This window comes from Heptranchias perlo, chromosome 13 (assembly GCF_035084215.1).
Source record: "Heptranchias perlo isolate sHepPer1 chromosome 13, sHepPer1.hap1, whole genome shotgun sequence".
Lineage (NCBI taxonomy): Eukaryota > Metazoa > Chordata > Chondrichthyes > Hexanchiformes > Hexanchidae > Heptranchias > Heptranchias perlo.
Window position 1 is genome coordinate 2,179,456 of NC_090337.1, and position 22,646 is coordinate 2,202,101.

The 22,646-nt window shown below is 49.6% G+C and overlaps 1 protein-coding gene across 2 annotated transcripts in view; it reads left to right on the forward strand.

The window, feature by feature from the left end:
* The window catches only part of LOC137331211 (tumor protein p63-regulated gene 1-like protein), a 115,915-nt gene that overhangs the window by 33,795 nt on the left and 59,474 nt on the right, over nucleotides 1-22,646 (forward strand). For both annotated transcript variants that reach the window (XM_067994839.1, XM_067994838.1), the window contains one exon: nucleotides 3,350-3,526. In XM_067994839.1, the coding sequence (XP_067850940.1) occupies nucleotides 3,350-3,526 (177 nt within the window). The remainder of the gene's footprint in view (nucleotides 1-3,349; nucleotides 3,527-22,646) is intronic.

Sequence of the window (22,646 nt, forward strand, 5' to 3'; positions counted from 1 at the left end):
GGCAACTTTATATGACTCCTCTTTGGATCGAATACTATCCTTAATTTCTTTTGTTAGCCATGGTTGGGCCGCTTTTCCTTTTGTGTTTTTGCGCCAGAAAGGAATGTATAATTGTTTCAATTCATGCATTTGTTCCTTAAATGTTAGCCATTGCCTATTAACCGTCATGCCTTTTAATGAAGCTCCCCAATCTATCATAGCCAACTCACTCCTCATACCTTCGTAGTTTCCTTTGTTTAGATTTAGGACCCTAGTTTCGGATTAGACTACTTCACTTTCCATCTTAATGAAGAATTCTATCATGTTATGGTCACTCTTCCCTAAAGGACCCCAAACGACAAGCTTATTAATTAACCCCTTCTCATTGCACAATACCCAGTCTAGGATAGCCTGTTCCCTGGTTGGCTCATCATCCACTGGTCTAAAAAACCATCTCGTACACACTCCAGGAATTCATCCTCCACAGTATTATTGCTAATTTGGTTTGGCCAGTCTATATGTAGATTAAAGTCACCCACGATTACTGTGGTAACCTTGTTACATGCATCTCCATCTTACATGACCTTCCCTCCATCATAAGGTCAGAAATGGGGATGTTCACTGTTGATTGCACAGTGTTCAGTTCTATTTGCAACCCCTCAAATAATGAAGCAGTCCGAGCCTGCATGCAGCAAGATCTGGACAACATCCAGGCTTGGGCTGATAAGTGGCAAGTAACATTTGCGCCAGACAAGTGCCAGGCAATGACCATCTCCAACAAGAGAGAGTCTAACCACCTCCCCATGACATTTAACGGCATTACCATTGCCGAATCCCCCACCATCAACATCCTGGGGGTCACCATTGACCAGAAACTTAACTGGACCAGCCACATAAATACTGTGGCTACAAGAGCAGGCCAGAGGCTGGGTATTCTGCGGCGAGTGACTCACCTCCTGACTCCCAAAGCCTTTCCACCATCTACAAGGCACAAGTCAGGAGTGTGATGGAATTCTCTCCACTTGCCTGGATGAGTGCAGCTCCAACAACACTCAAGAAGCTCGACACCATCCAGGACAAAGCAGCCCACTTGATTGGCACCCCATCCACCACCCTAAACATTCGCTCCCTTCACCACCGGCGCACCGTGGCTGCAGTGTGTACCATCCACAGAATGCACTGCAGCAACTCGCCAAGGCTTCTTCGACAGCACCTCCCAAACCCGCAACCTCTACCACCTAGAAGGACAAGGGCAGCAGGTACATGGGAACAACACCACCTGCACGTTCCCCTCCAAGTCACACACCATCCCGACTTGGAAATATATCGCCGTTCCTTCATCGTCGCTGGGTCAAAATCCTGGAACTCCCTTCCTAACAGCACTGTGGGAGAACCTTCACCACACGGACTGCAGCGGTTCAAGATGGCGGCTCATCACCACCTTCAGAGCCTTTAATTTTGACTCTTTACCAATTTTTCCTGCTTTGACCTTACCTGTTGCACTATTTTGGTAAACTATCTGTCCCTTCCTGGCACGCCCTGCTTATCTTTATCCAAATCACTACACTGTTCTCATTGGATTTCTCATTAGATTTCTAAATTTACCCTCACTTGATGCCTTCCCTCTCTCTTTAGTTTAAAGCCCTGTCTACAGCCCGAGTTATTCGATTCGCCAGGACACTGGTCCCAGCCCGGTTTAAGTGGAGTCCGTCCCAATGGAACAGCTCCCTCTTTCCCCAGTACTGCTGCCAGTGCCCCATGAATTGAAACCCCTGTCTCCCACACCACTCTTTGAGCCCCGTGTTTAACTCTCTAATCTGTTTCTCCCTGTGCCAATTTGCGTGTGGTTCAGATAGTAATCCAAAGATTATTACCTTTGAGGTTCTGCTTATTAATTTAGACCCGAGCAAACTGTCTGCCTGTCTCTCTCTCTCTTCACCCTCCCTCTCTCCCTCCGGCAGAGGTGGGGGTGGAAAGAGAGAGAGAGGGGGGGATGTGGGGTTGGCGGCGGAGAGTGTGGTCCTGGGGAGGGGGTGGGGCGGAGAGTGTGGTCCTGGGGAGGATGGGGCAGAGAGTGTGGTCCTGGGGAGGGGGTGGGGCAGAGAGTGTGGTCCTGGGGAGGAGGGGGGGCGGAGAGTGTGGTCCTGGGGAGGAGGGGGGGCGGAGAGTGTGGTCCTGGGGAGGAGGGGGGGCGGAGAGTGTGGTCCTGGGGAGGAGGGGGGGCGGAGAGTGTGGTCCTTGATGGGAGGGGCAGAGAGTGTGGTCCTGGGGAGGAGGGGGGTGGCAGAGGGAGCGGTCCTGGGGAGGGGGTGGGGCGGAGAGTGTGGTCCTTGGGGGGGGGGGGGGGCGGAGAGTGTGGTCCTGGGGAGGAGGGGGGTGGCGGAGGGAGCGGTCCTGGGGAGGGGGTGGGGCGGAGAGTGTGGTCCTGGGGAGGGGGGCGCGGAGAGTGTGGACCTGGGGAGGAGGGGGGTGGCAGAGGGAGCGGTCCTGGGGAGGGGGTGGGGCAGAGAGTGTGGTCCTTGGGGGGGGGGGGGGGCGGAGAGTGTGGACCTGGGGAGGAGGGGGGGGCGGAGGGAGCGGTCCTGGGGAGGGGGTGGGGCGGAGAGTGTGGTCCCCTGGAGGGGGGCGCGGAGAGTGTGGACCTGGGGAGGAGGGGGGGGCGGAGGGAGCGGTCCTGGGGAGGGGGTGGGGCGGAGAGTGTGGTCCCCTGGAGGGGGGCGCGGAGAGTGTGGACCTGGGGAGGAGGGGGGGGCGGAGGGAGCGGTCCTGGGGAGGGGGTGGGGCGGAGAGTGTGGTCCTGGGGAGGAGGGGGGGGGCGGAGAGTGTGGTCCTTGAAGCGGGGGGGGGGGGGGGCGGGGGCAGAGAGAGTGGTTCGGGGGGAGGGGGGCTGCCTGGGGATGGAGTGAAGGACGGATGGACGTAGGGAGGGATGGACAGATGCACCTTGGGAGGGAGGGAGACCTATGACCGGTGGCGAGGGAGAGGTTGGGGGGGAGGGGGGGAGAGAGAGAGAGAGAGAGGCGGGGGGAGGATTGGGGGGACTGGTGGGGGTGAGGGAGAGGTTGGGACAGGGCAGGGGAGAGGGACTGAGGGGGAGGGGACTCTGGGACTGCGGGGGAGGGGGACTGGGGGGGCGGGGGGGAGAGCTTTTACCCTTCACAGAATCATAGAATTTACAGCGTAGTAGCAGGCCATTCGGCCCATTGCACTCATGCCAACGCTGGTTCTTCAGGTTGATGTTAAAGGTGAATTGAGAATGCTGGTAATCGGTCCAATGAGACTGATCGGGCTGAAGCTCCGTCTGTCGGGAGTCTCGGTCACACGTCCCGTCCAGGTGGAGACTGATGCTGCAATTTCTGTCCTGTTTCAGGGTGGATCACTGGAACAATGAGAGGGAGCGGATTGTGTTGATCAGTGAGAAGACTCTGCTCATCTGTAAGTACGATTTCATGGTTCTCCGTTACCAACAGTGCAGGAGAATCCCACTGAACTACATCGACAGGATCATTCACGGGGAATTCTCCTTCCCTGAACGAGCAGTCACCAGGTACGATCCATAATAATCTCTCTGACCTCCCCCTGGGGTATTCCCAGTGCTGATGCTCCTTCCTCTCCCTTTATCCTATCTTCTCCAATTGTATATAAATATGTTCCCACACACTCCTCTAACCTATCCCGAGTGAGGGAGAGTGAACAGTTTGCTGTGAAAAGGAACAAGAAAGGACTTGCATTTCTACAGTGCCTTCCAATCCTCAGGATGTCTCAAAGCATTTTACAGTCAATTATGTACTTTTGAAGTGTGGTCACTGTTGTAATGTGGAAACGTGGCAGACAATTTGCGCACAGCAAGATCCCACAAACAACAATGAGGCAATGACCAGATAATCTGGTTTTTAGTGATGTTGGTTGAGGGATAAATATTGGCCCCAGGACACCGGGGAGAACTCCCCTGCTCTTCTTCGAACAGTGGCCGTGGGATCTTTTACATCCATCATCGCTGGGTCAAAATCCTGGAACTCCCTACCTAACAGCACTGTGGGAGAACCGTCACCACACGGACTGCAGCGGTTCAAGAAGGCGGCTCACCACCACCTTCTCAAGGGCAATTAGGGATGGGCAATAAATGTTGGCCTTGCCAGCGACGCCCACATCCCATGAACGAATAAAAAAATCTCCCCGCCACCCCTCCACCCTTTGATATTAGGTAACCCAAAATAAAGTGGAGAAAGAACCTGGCTTGATCCTGACGTTTGGCTCAGTATCGCTCTGGGTGATGCTTTTAAATCACTAATCCATGTAGGGGTTCTGACAATTTCACTCACAGGACTGGAGCTATACTGCTTGTGTGACCCGGATCGAGCTGAGAGATCATGTCACTGGCTGCGCCTCTCCCCTAACTACCCCACCCACTTGTACACTGTGTAAATCGTAACATTACAGCTGCAGTTATATTGATGTGGGACAGGTAGCGAGACAGGCTGGACTCTGGCCTGATGGTGACTCGTTTATACTGCCAATGGCAGGTACATTTAACAAAATATGTTACTAAACTGCGGTCAAGTCTCTAAGGGAGACCTCAGTGGACTGGACATACCATAAAGTCCAAGACCTCAGTGGACTGGACATACCATAAAGTCCAAGACCGGGGTGGGTGATGGGGCCTCGCATCACAACCTGACTCGGGAGCTATACTGTCATTGTGGGCACGGCAGTATAACTGCACTCTTTTTAAAACGTACAGTTTTTACCTTTCTAACCTTTATCTGTTTAGCATGAAAGAAAGTGGGTGACATTTAACAAAGAATAATAAAGATTGTCACAGGCCCCTAAGGAGAGTGAGAGATTACAGCTAGCACAAAGGTAACTCCTAGTGCAGGGGATGGAGATCGTCCCCCTGTGTGTCCCACACACAGGGACTTTTTTTTTCAAAAAATATACTTTATTCATAAAATTTGCAGCAAAACATACAATACAGTTGTCATATCATATTCCAAACGTACACAATACAGATTTTACAATTTGTAGGTTACATCAAGTACAGTTCAATGAACACATTGGACATAATTACAGTTCATGACACTCGAGGGTGCCTCATTGCAATACACTCAATACACATTTTTGATAACAGGTACCTTACAGATTCTTTCCAGGTTCATTACAGATTCATTACAGTTACATTACATCAGTTAGAATTTTACATTCTGCCCAAGGGGGTTTTCCCCTGATTGCAGCCCCTCGGTATACAATGGCGGGAAGGCTCTAAACGGTTGCCTTTCCCCACAGAGCCTTTGCGGCGGCCGCACCCATCCTCAGTGCGTCCCTCAGCACGTAGTCCTGGACCTTGGAATGTGCCAGTCTGCAACACTCGGTCGAGGACAGCTCCTTGTGCTGGAAGACCAGCAAGTTTCGGGCAGACCAAAGGGCGTCTTTCACCGAGTTGATGGTCTTCCAGCAGCAGTTGATGTCCGTCTCGGTGTGTGTCCCCGGGAACGGTCCGTAGAGCACAGAATCCTGTGTTACGGAACTTCTCGGGACGAACCTGGACAGATACCACTGCATCTCTCTCCAGACCTTCTTTGCAAAGGCACATTCCAGAAGGAGATGGGTGACGGTCTCGTCTCCACCGCAGCCTCCTCTGGGACAGCGCGCGGTGGCGCTGAGAGTCTGGGAGTGCATGATCCACACATACGGGGGCTGATTATTGTTTGCCAGTTCTAAATGGTTACGAACTAGTAGAAATCCCACTTGAGGTCAGATACTGATCGCACTCTATTCTCCGCTGTAAGATCATTCCAATAATTATTTACAAGCACCAAGTGTGAACTCAGACGTGTCCTGAGGAGCAGACTCCTGGGAGAGTAAAATTGTATGGGGATGGGACCAGTGAAAGAGGTCACAATAGAGGAGCAAACAATCAGAGACAAAGGAATTTGCATTTATATGGAGCTTTTCATGTCCTTGTGACGTTCCAAAGCTTCTCGGCCAATGAATTACGTTTGAAGTGTAGTCACTATTGTTCCATAGGCAAAGGCAGCATCCAATTTGCGCACAGCAAGATCTCACAAATAAATGACCAAATAATCCTTTTTTAGTGATGTTGAGTGAGGGATAAATATTGGCCCAGGACACCGGGGAGAACTCCCCTGCTCTTTGTAAAAGATCCCACAGCACTATTTCATCCGAGAGGACAGACGGGGGCCTGGGTTTAACATCCTATCCGAAAGATGGCACCTCAGACAGTGCAGCACTCCCTCAGTACTGCACTTTGGAGAGCTGTGTAAGGTCACAGTCCCACTCGTAGGAAGGGCACGGCCACTTATGAGTCTGGTCCTTGATGCTGAGCACAAGAGAAATAATAACATTGGAATCCAAAGAGTGTTGCTCACAGAAGGATTCGAGAGATATCTATCCCGAGTCTTGAACGCAGTAAAGGTTGTAGTGTTGGCACTGGGTTTGTACCCAGGTCAAAAAAGAAGTCTACAAAAAATGACATATAATTTCTGGAAAGTTTTACAAGCGATGGCTCACTGCAGAGACCGGGGTATTGTGTTCCCCCGTGATTCTCCCATGATTCTTGCATGTCAAATTTGAATACACCTGTCCCTTTTAGACCAAAATGACTCCTTGTGCTGTTGTTCCATTAGCTCTCTGCTGGGACTTGGCACCTTGATGTAGGGATGCAGGAACCGAGTGAGATGAGAATCATAGAAAGGTTACAGCACAGAAGGAGGCCATTCGGCCCATCGAGTCCGCGCCAGCTCTATGTAAGAGCAATCCAGCTAGTCCACTCCCCCGCCCTATCCCCGTAGCCCTGCACATTTTTTCCCTTCAAGTACTTATCCAGTTCCCTTTTGAAGGCCATGATTGAATCTGCCTCCACCACCCCCTCGGGCAGTGCATTCCAGGTCCTAACCACTCGCTGCGTAAACAAGTTTTTCCTCATGTCAACTTTGGTTCTTTTGCCAATCACCTTAAATCTATGTCCTCAGGTTCTTGACCCTTCCCCCAATGGGAACAGTTTCTCTCGATCTACTCTGTCTAGACCCTTCATGATTTTGAACACCTCGATCAAATCTCCTCGCAACCATCTCTGTTCCAAGGAGAACAATCCCAGCTTCTCCAGTCTATCCACGTAACTAAAGTCCCTCATCCCTGGAATCATTCTAGTAAATCTCTTCTGCACCCTCTCTAAGGCTTCACATCTTTCCCAAAGTGTGGTGCCCAGAACTGGACACAATACTCCAGTCATGGCCGAATCAGTGTTTTATAAAGGTTCATCATGACCTCCATATTTTTGTACTCTGTGCCTCTATTTATAAAGCCCAGGATCCTGGATTTTTTTTGAGCATGAGAATGAGCCCTTCATTTCCCAATCACCTTGTTAGGATCCCAAACAACACTGACCTGGGCCTTCAGGACTGAATGAGTTAAATGGATGCTGATATTCTGTTTTGATTCTCAGAGGGGAAGGCTGCCTTTCTCCTACGTGCCAGCTGGGTGCAGACTTGGACAGCTTTTGATGAAGTGCTGCTGCTGCTGATTACCACTTGCTCTGAGTGCTGACACACTCTGTGTCTCGGAGCAATGCGAAGGAGACCTGTGCTGCTTGCTCCAGAGCTGTGCCTCCCAAATTCAACCCGGCGCTCGATCGAGATGTGTCTCCGTCTCCCTTTGTTGATCCCCAGGGAGGGGGGGAATGCTATTTGGAGGCGGGGCTATACACAGAGGTACTAAAACGATAGGACGTACAGACCCAATTACTGCCACCGATACCCTCACTCGTTTAACAGGGTGTCCAACATTCCTTGTCTGCCATTTTAACGACTACTTTAACCTGTTCAAAACAAGAAGGTTATCACCTGTGTTAAAATAGTGGACAGACGAAAGAGTTAAGCTGAAACCCTCATCCGTGCCTTTACCACCTCCAGACTCGACTATTCCAATGCTCTCCTGCCCGGCCTCCCATCTTCCACCCTCCATAAACTTCAGCTCATCCAAAATTCTGCTGCCCGTATCCTAACTCACCCCTGTGTTCGCTGACCTACAGTGACTCCCAGTCAGGCAGCTGCCTTGGCACTAAGCTCTGGAATTCCCTCCCTAAACCTCTCCGTCTCTCCACCTTTCTCTCCTTTAAGACGCTCCTTAAAACCTACCTCTGTGACCAAGCTTTTGGTCACCTGTCCCAATATCTCCTTATGTGGCTCGGTGTCAAATTTTGTTTGATAATCGCTCCTGTGAAGCGCCTTGGGATGTTTTACTATGCTAAAGGTGCTATATAAATGCAAGTTGTAGTTCTTGTTGCATGTGATGTGAATTCTGTCGTCTGTGCCAAGCACCAGGCTAGTTTAGTATCCTGGTTACATTACAGAACGTCCGGCTCCCTGCCCTCCGGAGACCTCGTGCTCCAATCGTGAAGGGTGAAAACTTACCTCTGAGACTGCCGTTCTGTTAGGACCACAGTTAGCGCTTTCGAGCACTTGCAGATATTACCATCGATTCCCGATCGCACCCCATGATATAAGCGAGAGAATCCATAACACTGGATTGCTTTGCTGGGGCCTCTCGTTCATAGTGACAGGAGGAGGCCATTCAGCCCCTCGAACCTGTTCCGCCATTCAATCAGATCATGGCTGATCAGTACCTCAACTCTACCTGCCTTACACCAACAATTTGCATTTATTTTGCGCCATTAATGTAGTAAAACGTCCCAAGGCGCTTCACAGGAGCGATTATCAGACAAAATTTGACACCGAGCCACATAAGGAGATATTGGGACAGGTGACCAAAAGCTTGGTCAAAGAGGTAGGTTTTAAGGAGCGTCTTAAAGGAGGAGGGAGAGGCGGAGAGGTTTAGGGAGGGAATTCCAGAGCTTAGGGCCCAGGCAGCTGAAGGCTGTCAATGGTGGAGCGATTAAAATCGGGGATGCGCAAGAGGCCAGAATTGGAGAAGTGCAGAGATCTCGGAGGATTGTAGAGCTGGAGGAGGTTACAGAGATAGGGAGGGGCGAGACCATGGAGGGATTTGAAAACCAGGATGAGAATTTTAAAACCGAGGCATTCCCGGACAGGGAACCAATGTAGGTCAGCGAACACAGGGGTGATGGGTGAACGGGACTTGGTGCGAGTTAGGATAGGGGCAGCAGAGTTTTGGATGAGCTCAAGTTTATGGAGGGTGGAAGATGGGAGGCCGGCCTGGAGAGCATTGGAATCGTGGAGTCTGGAGGTAACAAAGGCATGGATGAGGGTTTCAGCAGCAGATGAGCTGAGGCAGGGGCGGAGCCGGGCGATGTTACGGAGGTGGAAGTAGGTGGTCTTGGTGATGGGGAGGATATGCTTCACGTCCCTTGATACCTGGGTCAGCGACCAGTTCTGGAATATAACCGGGGAACCCGTCTATCGAGACACTCGAGGAAGTAAAACTCCTGAAACCATGGTTGCTGATTCCCACCCCCCCCCCCAGTGAGCACTCGTGTCTGGTGTTGCTTTAACTCTCCGAACTCCAATGCCAAGTTTTCTGATCTAATGCGGTTCCTCTAAATGCCAATTTTTAATCCAGTTAAAGCTATATAATCACACAGCAGCTCCAGGTGTTCGCCTGCGGTGTTCCATTCCCATCCCCCCTCATTGTACAGAAGCGCTGATCCAGCCATTCCAATCCATGCGTAACATTCCCTGGCGAGCGGGGCCTTTATCAGGAGATGATGGGTGTTTGCAGAACTCTGCACTGTAGAATTACATTTCCCTGTTAATCCTTTTAACAGATTCAGTGACCTGTGGTACAAACTTTGTTGCGAAATGAACAGAAAATCAGGAAGCAAACATCACATACAGAAACATCTGGCCCAGGGTCCATTACTGATTGACTGATCCCTCCATCACCCAAACATCTGGCCCAGGGTCCATTACTGACTGACTGATCCCTCCATCACCCAAACATCTGGCTCAGAGTCCAGAACGGACCAATTGACCCCTCCATCACTCAAATACAGCCCATGTATCTAAATCCACCCGCACCATCTCTTTAATGGAGAGTTTCAGTTCTATGTTACCTCCAGACCAGATCAAACCCAGACAGGGGACTGGAGAGGGACAGACAGTGGGATCAGTCCCAGTGGTTATTGAACTGCAATTAGACTTTGTAGTCTTAAGGGAAACAAACGTTCACCAAATGAGACCTGGGCCAGATTAAGTCCCCTGTCTGTTCTCATTAGCGGCCGAGGAGCCCGCCTGAATCAGACAGGAGCCACATCAATTCATGCAAATCGGGTGCTGTGCCCTGCCCGGTGGGGCTTGCCCCACGTGGGGACCCTCTGGATCAACAGGAGTCCCCTCGAGGCAAGGGCTGGGATCATGTTTGTGGGGTCAAGGGGAGCAGGAGGGCTCCTGGGGCCTGCCCCAGAATAACGTGGGCCACTAACTCCCCAAACTCCCCCGCCCCCTCCCCTCCGATCATCGCCCGACACCTTTCTTTTTCCCTGTTGGGCCAGGCACTGAGCCGGCCGATGTTGCACCAGCAAGCTGCATCGGGCTGCCCATTTGGGGTGAGCAGCTCGGCATGTATGGTGATTGAGGCCTAGGGTCTCAGATTGTCTCGGGCCTCTCGTCCCAGCTCTCAGCCGACTGGCCACCCACCTGCGTTCCTGTGGAGTGTTCTGCTTGTGTTGCAGTCACTTCTCAGCCCTGACTCAGTGGGTTGAACTCTCACCTCTGAGTCAGAAGGTCGTGGGTTCAAGTCCCAACTCCAGAGTTTCCAAGTTTGATAAACCGGTTTCCTTAAGTTTGTAACCTGTTGCTGTGTCTGTGTTGAGATTAATTTGCCTCCTGCCGTGCGGCTCCTTGTGAAGGTTCGGTGGGTGTAAAGACAGGATGTCGCATCAGTTGCACAGGCAGCTGGTATCATCCTTTATAGTGCTGACTTGTGAGGCTGGAGGGGTCACAGCGGAGATTGACTGATTGATTGAGGGTAGTGTCCTCACTAAATCATAGAATTATAGAAGTTACAGCATGGAAACAGGCCCTTCGGCCCAACATGTCCATGTCGCCCAGTTTATACCACCAAGCTAGTCCCAATTGCCTGCACTTGGCCCATATCCCTCTATACCCATCTTACCCATGTAACTGTCCAAATGCTTTTTAAAAGACAAAATTGTACCCGCCTCTACTACTGCCTCTGGCAGCTCGTTCCAGACACTCACCACCCTTTGAGTGAAAAAATTGCCCCTCTGGACCCTTTTGTATCTCTCCCGTCTCACCTTAAATCTATGCCCCCTCGTTATAGACTCCCCTACCTTTGGGAAAAGATTTTGACTATCTACCTTATCTATGCCCCTCATTATTTTATAGACTTCTGTAAGATCACCCCTAAACCTCCTACTCTCCAGGGAAAAAAGTCCCAGTCTATCCAACCTCTCCCTATAAGTCAAACTATCAAGTCCCGGTAGCATCCTAGTAAATCTTTTCTGCACTCTTTCTAGTTTAATAATATCCTTTCTATAATAGGGTGACCAGAACTGTACACAGTATTCCAAGTGTGGCCTTACTAATTTCTTGTACAACTTCAACAAGACATCCCAACTCCTGTATTCAATGTTCTCACCAATGAAACCAAGCATGCTGAATGCCTTCTTCACCACCCTATCCACCTGTGACTCCACTTTCAAGGAGCTATGAACCTGTACTCCTAGATCTCTTTGTTCTATAACTCTCCCCAACGCCCTACCATTAACGGAGTAGGTCCTGGCCCGATTCGATCTACCAAAATGCATCACCTCACATTTATCTAAATTAAACTCCATCTGCCATTCATCGGCCCACTGGCCCAATTTATCAAGATCCCGTTGCAATCCTAGATAACCTTCTTCACTGTCCACAATGCCACCAATCTTGGTGTCATCTGAAAACTTACTAACCATGCCTCCTAAATTCTCATCCAAATCATTAATATAAATAACAAATAACAGCGGACCCAGCACCGATCCCTGAGGCACACCGCTGGACACAGGCCTCCAGTTTGAAAAACAACCCTCTACAACCACCCTCTGTCTTCTGTCGTCAATCCAATTTTGTATCCAATTGGCTACCTCACCTTGGATCCCGTGAGATTTAACCTTATGTAACAACCTACCATGCGGTACCTTGTCAAAGGCTTTGCTAAAGTCCATGTAGCCCACGTCTACTGCACAGCCCTCATCTATCTTCTTGGTTTACCCCTTCAAAAAACTCAATCAAATTCGTGAGACATGATTTTCCTCTCACAAAACCATGCTGACTGTTCCTAATCAGTCCCAGCCTCTCCAAATGCCTGTAGATCCTGTCTCTCAGAATACCATCTAACAACTTACCCACTACAGATGTCAGGCTCACCGGTCTGCAGTTCCCAGGCTTTTCCCTGCCGCCCTTCTTAAACAAAGGCACAACATTTGCTACCCTCCAATCTTCAGGCACCTCACCTGTAGCGGTGGATGATTCAAATATATTCTAAATCATAGAATGTTCCAGCACAGAAAGGGGCCATTCAGCCCATCAATTCTATGCTAGTGTTTTTCTCTGTGTGAGCCACCCAGTCTAATCCCACTCTCCCGCTCACTCCCCGTACCCTTTAATATCCCACCCAGTCGAATCCCACTCTCCCGCTCACTCCCCGTACCCTTTAAAATCCCACCCAGTCTAATCCCACTCTCCCCCTCACTCCCCGTACCCTTTAATATCCCACCCAGTCTAATCCCACTCTCCCCCTCACTCCCCGTACCCTTTAATATCCCACCCAGTCTAATCCCACTCTCCCCCTCACTCCCCGTACCCTTTAATATCCCACCCAGTCTAATCCCACTCTCCCCTCACTCCCCGTACCCTTTAATATCCCACCCAGTCTAATCCCACTCTCCCCCTCACTCCCCGTACCCTTTAAAATCCCACCCAGTCTAATCCCACTCTCCCCCTCACTCCCCGTACCCTTTAATATCCCACCCAGTCTAATCCCACTCTCCCCTCACTCCCCGTACCCTTTAATATCCCACCCAGTCTAATCCCACTCTCCCCTCACTCCCCGTACCCTTTAATATCCCACCCAGTCTAATCCCACTCTCCCCTCACTCCCCGTACCCTTTAATATCCCACCCAGTCTAATCCCACTCTCCCCTCACTCCCCGTACCCTTTAATATCCCACCCAGTCTAATCCCACTCCCCCCCTCACTCCCCGTGCCCTTTAATATCCCACCCAGTCTAATCCCACTCTCCCCTCACTCCCCGTACCCTTTAATATCCCACCCAGTCTAATCCCACTCTCCCCTCACTCCCCGTACCCTTTAATATCCCACCCAGTCTAATCCCACTCCCCCCCTCACTCCCCGTGCCCTTTAATATCCCACCCAGTCTAATCCCACTCTCCCCCTCACTCCCCATACCCTTTAATATCCCACCCAGTCTAATCCCACTCTCCCCCTCACTCCCCATACCCTTTAATATCCCACCCAGTCTAATCCCACTCTCCCCCTCACTCCCCGTACCCTTTAATATCCCACCCAGTCTAATCCCACTCTCCCCCTCACTCCCCGTACCCTTTAATATCCCACCCAGTCTAATCCCACTCTCCCCCTCACTCCCCATACCCTTTAATATCCCACCCAGTCTAATCCCACTCTCCCCCTCACTCCCCGTACCCTTTAATATCCCACCCAGTCTAATCCCACTCTCCCCCTCACTCCCCGTACCCTTTAACATCCCACCCAGTCTAATCCCACTCTCCCCCTCACTCCCCGTACCCTTTAATATCCCACCCGGTCTAATCCCACTCTCCCACTCACTCCCCGTACCCTTTAATATCCCACCCAGTCTAATCCCACTCTCCCCTCACTCCCCGTACCCTTTAATATCCCACCCAGTCTAATCCCACTCTCCCACTCACTCCCCGTACCCTTTAATATCCCACCCAGTCTAATCCCACTCTCCCCCTCACTCCACGGACCCTTTAAATTTCCACCTTGGACATTCATCTTTTTCAAAAAATAATGTAATTCCCTTTTAAGGGAATGTTTGGACTCTGTGTCAGAAACTGTTATTGAAAGAGAATCCCACATTCCAACCTCCCTCTGAGTACAGAAATTCTTTCTAACTTCCCCTTTAATTCCTTTTGAGATTATCTTAAATTATTGTCCTCCCGTTACCATTTCACTAACCAGTAGAAACAATCTCTCGCTGTCCGAACCCGGCATAATTGTGAAGTCCTCCATTGAGTCTCTCCTTTTAACCCTCTCAACCCTGGTGAAAAAGCTCCCTTACTTCCCAAGTCTCTCTTCCTAACTATGACCCTCGTCCCTGGTAACACCCAGTGAATCTACACTGTCCCTCCCCCATTGCTTTTATTTCCATTCCTATAATAGGGGTCCAATGTTATGCACAATACACCAGAATATATTTCTTTGTATTTTTCTACCTATGTCTTGCTCTCTTTCACAATCTCGATGAGGGTTCTGCTGAGAATAAGTATTTCTTTAACGGGCTAAAACTTATTACATCGGACGTGTCTCCTGCTCACCAATGGTTGCCCAAGTGAAGCAGTGTAGAGTTACATTGAAACAGGCCATTCGGCCCAACAGGATATACTGATCCGGAAAGGCTGAACAGGCTGGGGCTCTTTTCTCTAGAAAAGAGAAGACTGAGGGGTGACCTGATAGAGGTCTTTAAGATTATGAAAGGGTTCGATAGGATAGACGTAGAGAAGACGTTTCCACTTGTGGGGGAGACCAGAACTAGGGGCCCAACTGGTCCATGCCGGTGTTTATGCTCCACACGAGCCTCCTCCCTCCCTACTTTATCTCACCCTATCACCATATCCTTCTATTCCTTTCTCCCTCGTGTGTTTATCGAGCTTCCCCTTAAATGTATCTACACTATTCACCTCAACTGCTCCTTGTGGTAGAGAGTTCCACATTCTCACCACTCTCTGGGTAAAGAAGTTTCTCCTGAATTCCCTATTGGATTTATTAGTGACTATCTTATTTTTATGGCCCCGAGTTCTGGTCTCCCCCACAAGTGGAAACATCTTCTCTACGTCTACCCTATCGAACCCTTTCATAATCTTAAAGACCTCTATCAGGTCACCCCTCAGTCTTCTCTTTTCCAGAGAAAAGAGCCCCAGTCTGTTCAGCCTTTCCTGATAGGTATATCCTCTCAGTTCTGGTATCATCCTTGTGAATCTTTTTTGCACCCTCTCCAATGTCTCCATATCCTTTTTATAATATGGAGACCAGAACTATGCACAGTATTCCAAGTGTGGTCTAACCAAGGTTCTGTACAAGTTTAATATAACTTCTCTGCTTTTCAATTCTATCCCTCTAGAAATGAACCCCAGTGCTTGGTTTGCTTTTTTATGACCATATTGACCTGTGTCACTACTTTTAGCGATTTGTGTATCTGTACCCCCAGATCCCTCTGCTCCTCTACCCCATTTAGACTTATTATCCAAGCAGTATGTGGCCTCCTTATTCTTCCTACCAAAATGCACCAACTCACACTTATTTGGAGGAGTCTGTTGTATACACTCACAGGGACTAGCTCAGCTCTGCTGCTGCTGCTGTTCTGCACCGACTGATTTATGTTCCCTTAGGGTTGGATGTGTTTATTTGATGTTGTATCTGTCTGTCTGATCTCAGGTATCATCAGTCTGCCCAAACGCTTCAAATGTTGACTTGCTGCTTATCAGGCTTCAGTGTGAGATTACTGTCCCCTCTACATCAACCTTCATTGTGAGATTACTGTGCCCTCTACATCAACCTTCATTGTGAGATTACTGTGCCCTCTACATCAGGCTTCAGTGTGAGATTACTGTGCCCTCTACATCAGGCTTCAGTGTGAGATTACTGTCCCCTCTACATCAGGCTTCAGTGTGAGATTACTGTCCCCTCTACATCAACCTTCAGTGTGAGATTACTGTCCCCTCTACATCAACCTTCAGTGTGAGATTACTGTCCGCTCTACATCAGGCTTCAGTGTGAGATTACTGTCCGCTCTACATCAACCTTCAGTGTGAGATTACTGTCCCCTCTACATCAACCTTCAGTGTGAGATTACTGTCCCCTCTACATCAACCTTCAGTGTGAGATTACTGTCCCCTCTACATCAACCTTCAGTGTGAGATTACTGTCCCCTCTACATCAACCTTCAGTGTGAGATTACTGTCCCCTCTACATCAACCTTCAGTGTGAGATTACTGTGCCCTCTACATCAGGCTTCAGTGTGAGATTACTGTCCCCTCTACATCAGGCTTCAGTGTGAGATTACTGTGCCCTCTACATCAGGCTTCAGTGTGAGATTACTGTCCCCTCTACATCAACCTTCAGTGTGAGATTACTGTCCCCTCTACATCAGGCTTCAGTGTGAGATTACTGTGCCCTCTACATCAGGCTTCAATGTGAGATTACTGTCCCCTCTACATCAACCTTCAGTGTGAGATTACTGTCCGCTCTACATCAGGCTTCAGTGTGAGATTACTGTCCGCTCTACATCAGGCTGATTCCAGCTGTTAAAAGCTTGTGCTATTTTTTTTGTTAGATTTTAAGGCAGAGCATGAATCTGCCGTTAAAAGCATTGGACTTTGAGGGAGGGAGTTGGAGCAATGTGTGCAGCTCTGAGAGTGAAGGGATTTTTATCACACGTGGAGTTTGTCACGAGGCGTTCATCGAAAAGCCATGAAGCTGGCAGGTCTGTCTCCTGGTCTGTGGCTGATCTCAGCCAGCTGTGGCACTGAGTCTCACACAACAGGGAGGTCATGTTTTACAATTCCTGTTCCATGCTCAGTGTGTTGACAATGGTCACGACTGTGGGTGGCAGCATTCCTGGGCTAGGAAGGGTTTAGAAAACAGCCAGGGGTCCAGCTGCAATTAGCTGTGGTGGAACAAGCAGCCTGGGTTCACACAGGAAGAATCGCCCCTCAGTCAAGGTGCTGGGAGACTGCTTTACTGGTTAAAGAGCAGAGCACCATCAGGTGCTGCCCTCAGTGCAGGGAACCATCCAGATCTCAGTGATAGACAATTAATTGGGCCAAATCCAATCTCAAAAATGATTTTCACTCTAAACAGATGGGAGAAAAAACTCTTAATATCAGTCTCAGTGTGTTCAGGCCAACAGGGGAGGGGGTGAGTAGGGAAATCAGTTTGGCTTATGGAGATAGTGGGTGTCACTTCCTATTCTAACCCCACCCCACTGCCTCTCCTTCCTTAGATATCAGCCTTGGCTCAGTGGGTAACTCTCTCGCCTCTGAGTCAGAAGGTCATGGGTTCAAGTCCCACTCCAGGGACTTGAGCACAGAACCCAGGCTGACACTCCCAGTGCAGTACTGAGGGAGCGCTGCACTGTCTGAAGGTCAGTACTGAGGGAGTGCTGCACTGTCGGAGGGTCAGTACTGAGGGAGTGCTGCACTGTCGGAGGGTCAGTACTGAGGGAGTGCTGCACTGTCGGAGGGTCAGTACTGAGGGAGCGCTGCACTGTCTGAGGGTCAGTACTGAGGGAGTGCTGCACTGTCGGAGGGTCAGTACTGAGGGAGTGCTGCACTGTCGGAGGGTCAGTACTGAGGGAGTGCTGCACTGTCAGAGGTGCCGTCTTTCAGATGAGACGTTAAAACCGAGGCCCCGTCTTCCCTCTCAGGTGGATGTAAAAGATCCCATGGCAACTATGTCGAAGAAGTGTAGTGGAGTACTCCCCAGTGTCCTGGCCAATATTTATCCCTCAATCAATATCACAAACAGCTTATTTCATAATTATCACACTGCTGTTTGTGGGATCTTGCTGTGCGCAAATTGGCTGCTGCATTTCCTATATTACAACAGTGACTACGTTTCGAAAGTACTTCATTGGCTGTGAAGTGCTTTGGGACGTCCTGAGGTTGTGAAAGGAGCTGTAGAAATGCAAGTCCTTTCTTTCTCTACACCTTCTCTTGTGCTGTTTCACACAAGATCTTGACATCTTTTGACCACATTGAATGTAGAGTTGAAAGGGGCCAATTTTGGAGATGTTGGCCATTTGATTTTGGTAGTGAAACAAGCTCGAGGAAGGTGATCAGATGCTAACTGCACCCTGCAGTCTCTCCGTTAACATCAGAAACGTGAATGGTTTCATTTTAAACTTGGTTTTTCACCAGAAAAACATACTATAGTCAGAGCTAAGCGATCAGATCAAAGCTCTGCAGTCCTGCCACATCCAGTCGTGAATGGTGGTGGACAATTAAACAACTAACGGGAGGAAGAGGCTCTGTAAACATCCCCATCCTCAATGATGGCGGAGTCCAGCACGTGAGTGCAAAAGACAAGGCTGAAGCGTTTGCAACCATCTTCAGCCAGAAGTGCCGAGTGGATGATCCATCTCAGCCTCCTCCTGATATCCCCACCATCACAGAAGCCAGTCTTCAGCCAATTCGATTCACTGCACATGATATCAAGAAACGGCTGAGTGCACTGGATACAGCAAAGGCTATGGGCCCCAACAACATTCCAGCTGTAGTGCTGAAGACTTGTGCTCTAGAACTAGCCGCGCCTCTAGCCAAACTGTTCCAGTACAGCGACAACACTGGCATCTACCCGACAATGTGGAAAATTGCCCAGGTATGTCCTGTCCACAAAAAAGCAGGACAAATCCAATCCGGCCAATTACAGCCCCATCAGTCTACTCTCGATCATCAGCAAAGTGATGGAAGGTGTCATCGACAGTGCTATCAAGCGGCACTTACTCACCAATAACCTGCTCACCGATGCTCAGTTTGGGTTCCACCAGGACCACTCGGCTCCAGACCTCATTACAGCCTTGGTCCAAACATGGACAAAAGAGCTGAATTCCAGAGGTGAGGTGAGAGTGACTGCCCTTGACATCAAGGCAGCATTTGACCGAGTGTGGCACCAAGGAGCCCTAGTAAAATCGAAGTCAATGAGAATCAGAGGAAAAACTCCAGTGGCTGGAGTCATACCTAGCACAAAGGAAGATGGGAGTGGTTGTTGGAGGCCAATCATCTCAGCCCCAGAACGTTGCTGCAGGAGTTCCTCAGGGCAGTGTCCTAGGCCCAACCATCTTCAGCTGCTTCATCAATGACCTTCCCTCCATCATAAGGTCAGAAATGGGAATGTTCGCTGATGATTGCACAGTGTTCAGTTCCATTCGCAACCCCTCAAATAATGAAGCAGTCCGTGCCCGCATGCAGCAAGACCTGGATAACATCCAGGCTTGGGCTGATATGTGGCAAGTAACATTCGCGCCAGATAAGTGCCAGGCAATGACCATCTCCAACAAGAGAGAGTCTAACCACCTCCCCTTGACAGTCAACGGCATTACCATCGCCGAATCCCCCAGCATCAACATCCTGGGGGTCACCATTGACCAGAAACTTAACTGGACCAGCCATATAAATACTGTGGCTACAAGAGCAGGTCAGAGGCTGGGTATTCTGCGGCGAGTGACTCACCTCCTGACTCCCCAAAGCCTTTCCACCATCCACAAGGCACAAGTCAGGAGTGTGATGGAATACTCTCCACTTGCCTGGATGAGTGCAGCTCCAACAACACTCAAGAAGCTCGACACCATCCAGGACAAAGCAGCCCGCTTGACTGGCACCCCATCCACCATCCTAAATATTCACTCCCTTCACCACCGGCGCACAGTGGCTGCAGTGTGTACCATCCACAGGATGCACTGCAGCAACTCGCCAAGGCTTCTTCGACAGCACCTCCCAAACCCGCGACCTCTACCATCTAGAAGGACAAGAGCAGGGGGTACATGGGAACAACACCACCTGCACGTTCCCCTCCAAGTCACACACCATCCCGACTTGGAAATATATCGCCGTTCCTTCATCGTTGCTGGGTCAAAATCCTGGAACTCCCTTCCTAACAGCACTGTGGGAGAACCGACACCACACGGACTGCAGCGGTTCAAGAAGGCGGCTCACCACCACCTTCTCGAGGGCAATTAGGGATGGGCAATAAATGCCGGCCTTGCCAGCAATGCCCACATCCCATGAACGAATTTTTAAAAAAAGATTGCAGGTGAGCTGCACTGAAACCCAAGCAGGCCGGTCACTCACCTATTTTGGAGCAAGAATGGACCTGCCCATTGAGGACAAGGTGCTGGAGGCCAGGAACTTCCAGATTTTAATCCTCACATATGCAAATGATGAGTAAAGATGTCAATAGGAAAATGAGATTGGAACAGAATGGAGACGTGTTGGAACAGGTTGTGGGCACCTGGTGTTTACAGGACTGAGCTTGGTGATTCCTGTCCCATCGATATCATCTTACAGGCACCGAACAATTACTGACACCGACAAACCTGTAATCCTTCACAGGAGGCTGAGAACAAGTTGCAGAACACGCTTTGTATGTTAAATTTAAATATAAAATCTTTCTGAACTCCCATCAGTGTTGACATTTGTTCAGTTCCAGGAGAATTTAGAGAATCGAGACCAGTGGTGAAAACGATGAGCCCATCCCCCCCGAGACCAGTTCACTCTCTCTCGCTCTCTCTCTCTCTCTCGCTCTCTCTCTCTCTCTCGCTCTCTCTCTCTCTCTCTTGCGCTCTCTCTGTCTCGCGCTCTCTCTGTCTCGCTCTCTCGCTCTCTCTGTCTCGCTCTCTCTGTCTCGCTCTCTCTGTCTCGCTCTCTCTCGCTCGCTCTCTCTCGCTCTCGCTCTCGCTCTCGCTCTCGCTCTCGCTCTCGCTCTCTCGCTCTCGCTGTCTCGCTCTCGCTCTCGCTGTCTCGCTCTCTCTCTCGCTCTCTCTGTCTCTCTCCCTCTCTCTCTCCCTCTCTCTCTCGCTCTCTCTCTCGCTCTCTCTCTCGCTCTCTCTCTCTTAACCCTTTTACACTCAGAGTGATCCAAGTGCTGTCCCAATTGCTCGGCAAGTTTATCCTGTGAGTATCTCGATCACACAGACTCAAAAGGTTCCAGATTCCATCTACGGTCCTTGCATATTCCGCTGGTTTCAGCCTGGGGGAAGAACAATGCCGGGGCTTAAACGGTTAAATTCCGAGGACAGGTTGCATAGACTAGGCTTGTATTGGTTGAGGTTGTACAGAAGGTTGAGGGGTGATCTAATCAAGGTGTTTAAAATGATAAAGGGATTAGAATCATAGAAAGTTACGGCACAGAAGGAGGCCATTTGGCCCATCGTGTCTGGGCCGGCCGAAAAAGAGCTATCCAACTTATTCCCACTTTCCAGCACTTGGTCCGTAGCCCTGTAGGTTACGGCACTTCAAGTGCACATCCAAGTACTTTTTAAATGAGTTGAGGGTTTCTGCCTCTACCACCCTTTCAGGCAGTGAGTTCCAGACCCCACCACCCTCTGGGTGAAAAAATTTCTCCTCAACTCCCCTCTGATCCTTCTACCAATTACTTTAAATCTATGCCCCCTGGTCACTGACCCCTCTGCTAAGGGAAATAGGTCCTCCCTATCCACTCTATCTAGTCCCCTCATAATTTTATACACCTCAATTAAATCTCCCCTCAGCCTCCTCTGTTCCAAAGAAAACAACCCCAGCCTATCCAATCTTTTCTCATAGTTAAAATTCTCCAGCCCTGGCAACATCCTTGTAAATCTCCTCTGCACCCTCTCCAGTGCAATCACATCTTTCCTGTAATGTGGTGACCAGAACTGTACTCAGTACTCAAGCTGTGGCCTAACCAATGTTTTATTCAGTTCCAGCATAACCTTCCTGCTCTTATATTCTTTGCCTCAGCTAATAAAGGAAAGTATCCCATATGCCTTTTTAACCATCTTATCTACCTGTCCTACTACCTTCAGGGATCTGTGGACATGCACTCCAAGGTCCCTCTGTTCCTCTACACCTCTCAGTATCCTCCCATTTATTGTGTATTCCCTTGCCTTGTTTGACCTCCCCAAATGCATTACTTCACACTTGCCTGGATTGAATTCCATTTGCCACTTTTCTGCCCACCTGACCAGTCCATTGATATCTTCCTGCAGTTGACAGCTTTCCTCCTCACTAACAACCACACGGCCAATTTTTGTATCATTTGCAAACTTCTTGATCAAGCCCCCCACATTCAAGTCCAAATCATTAATATATATCACAAAAAGCAAGGGACCTTGTACTGAGCCTTGTGGGACCCCACTGGAAACAGTCTTCCAGTCGCAAAAACACTCGTTAACCATTACCCTTTGCTTCCTGCCACTGAGCCAATTTTGGATCCAACGAGCCACTTTCCCTTGGATCCCATGGGCTTTTACTTTTTTGACCAGTCTGCCATGTGGGACCTTGTCAAAAGCCTTGCTAACATTCATGTAGACTACATCAATTGCACTACCCTCAGCGATCCTCCTTGTTACCTGCTCAAAAAATTCAATCAAGTTAGTCAGACACGACCTTCCCTTAACAAATCCATGTTGACTGTCCTTGATTAATCCGTGCCTTTCTAAATGACGGTTTATGCTGTCCCTCAGAATTGATTCCAATAATTTGCCCACCGCCATGGTTAGACTGACTGGCCTGTAATTACTCGGTCTCTTTCTTTCTCCCTTTTTAAACAACGGTACAACGTTAGCAGTCCTCCAATCCTCCGGCACCACGCCTGTAGCCAGGGAGGATTGGAAAATGATGGTCAGAGCCTCTGCTATTTTCTTCCTTGCTTCTTTTAACAGCCTGGGATACATTTCATCCGGGCCCTGGTGATTTA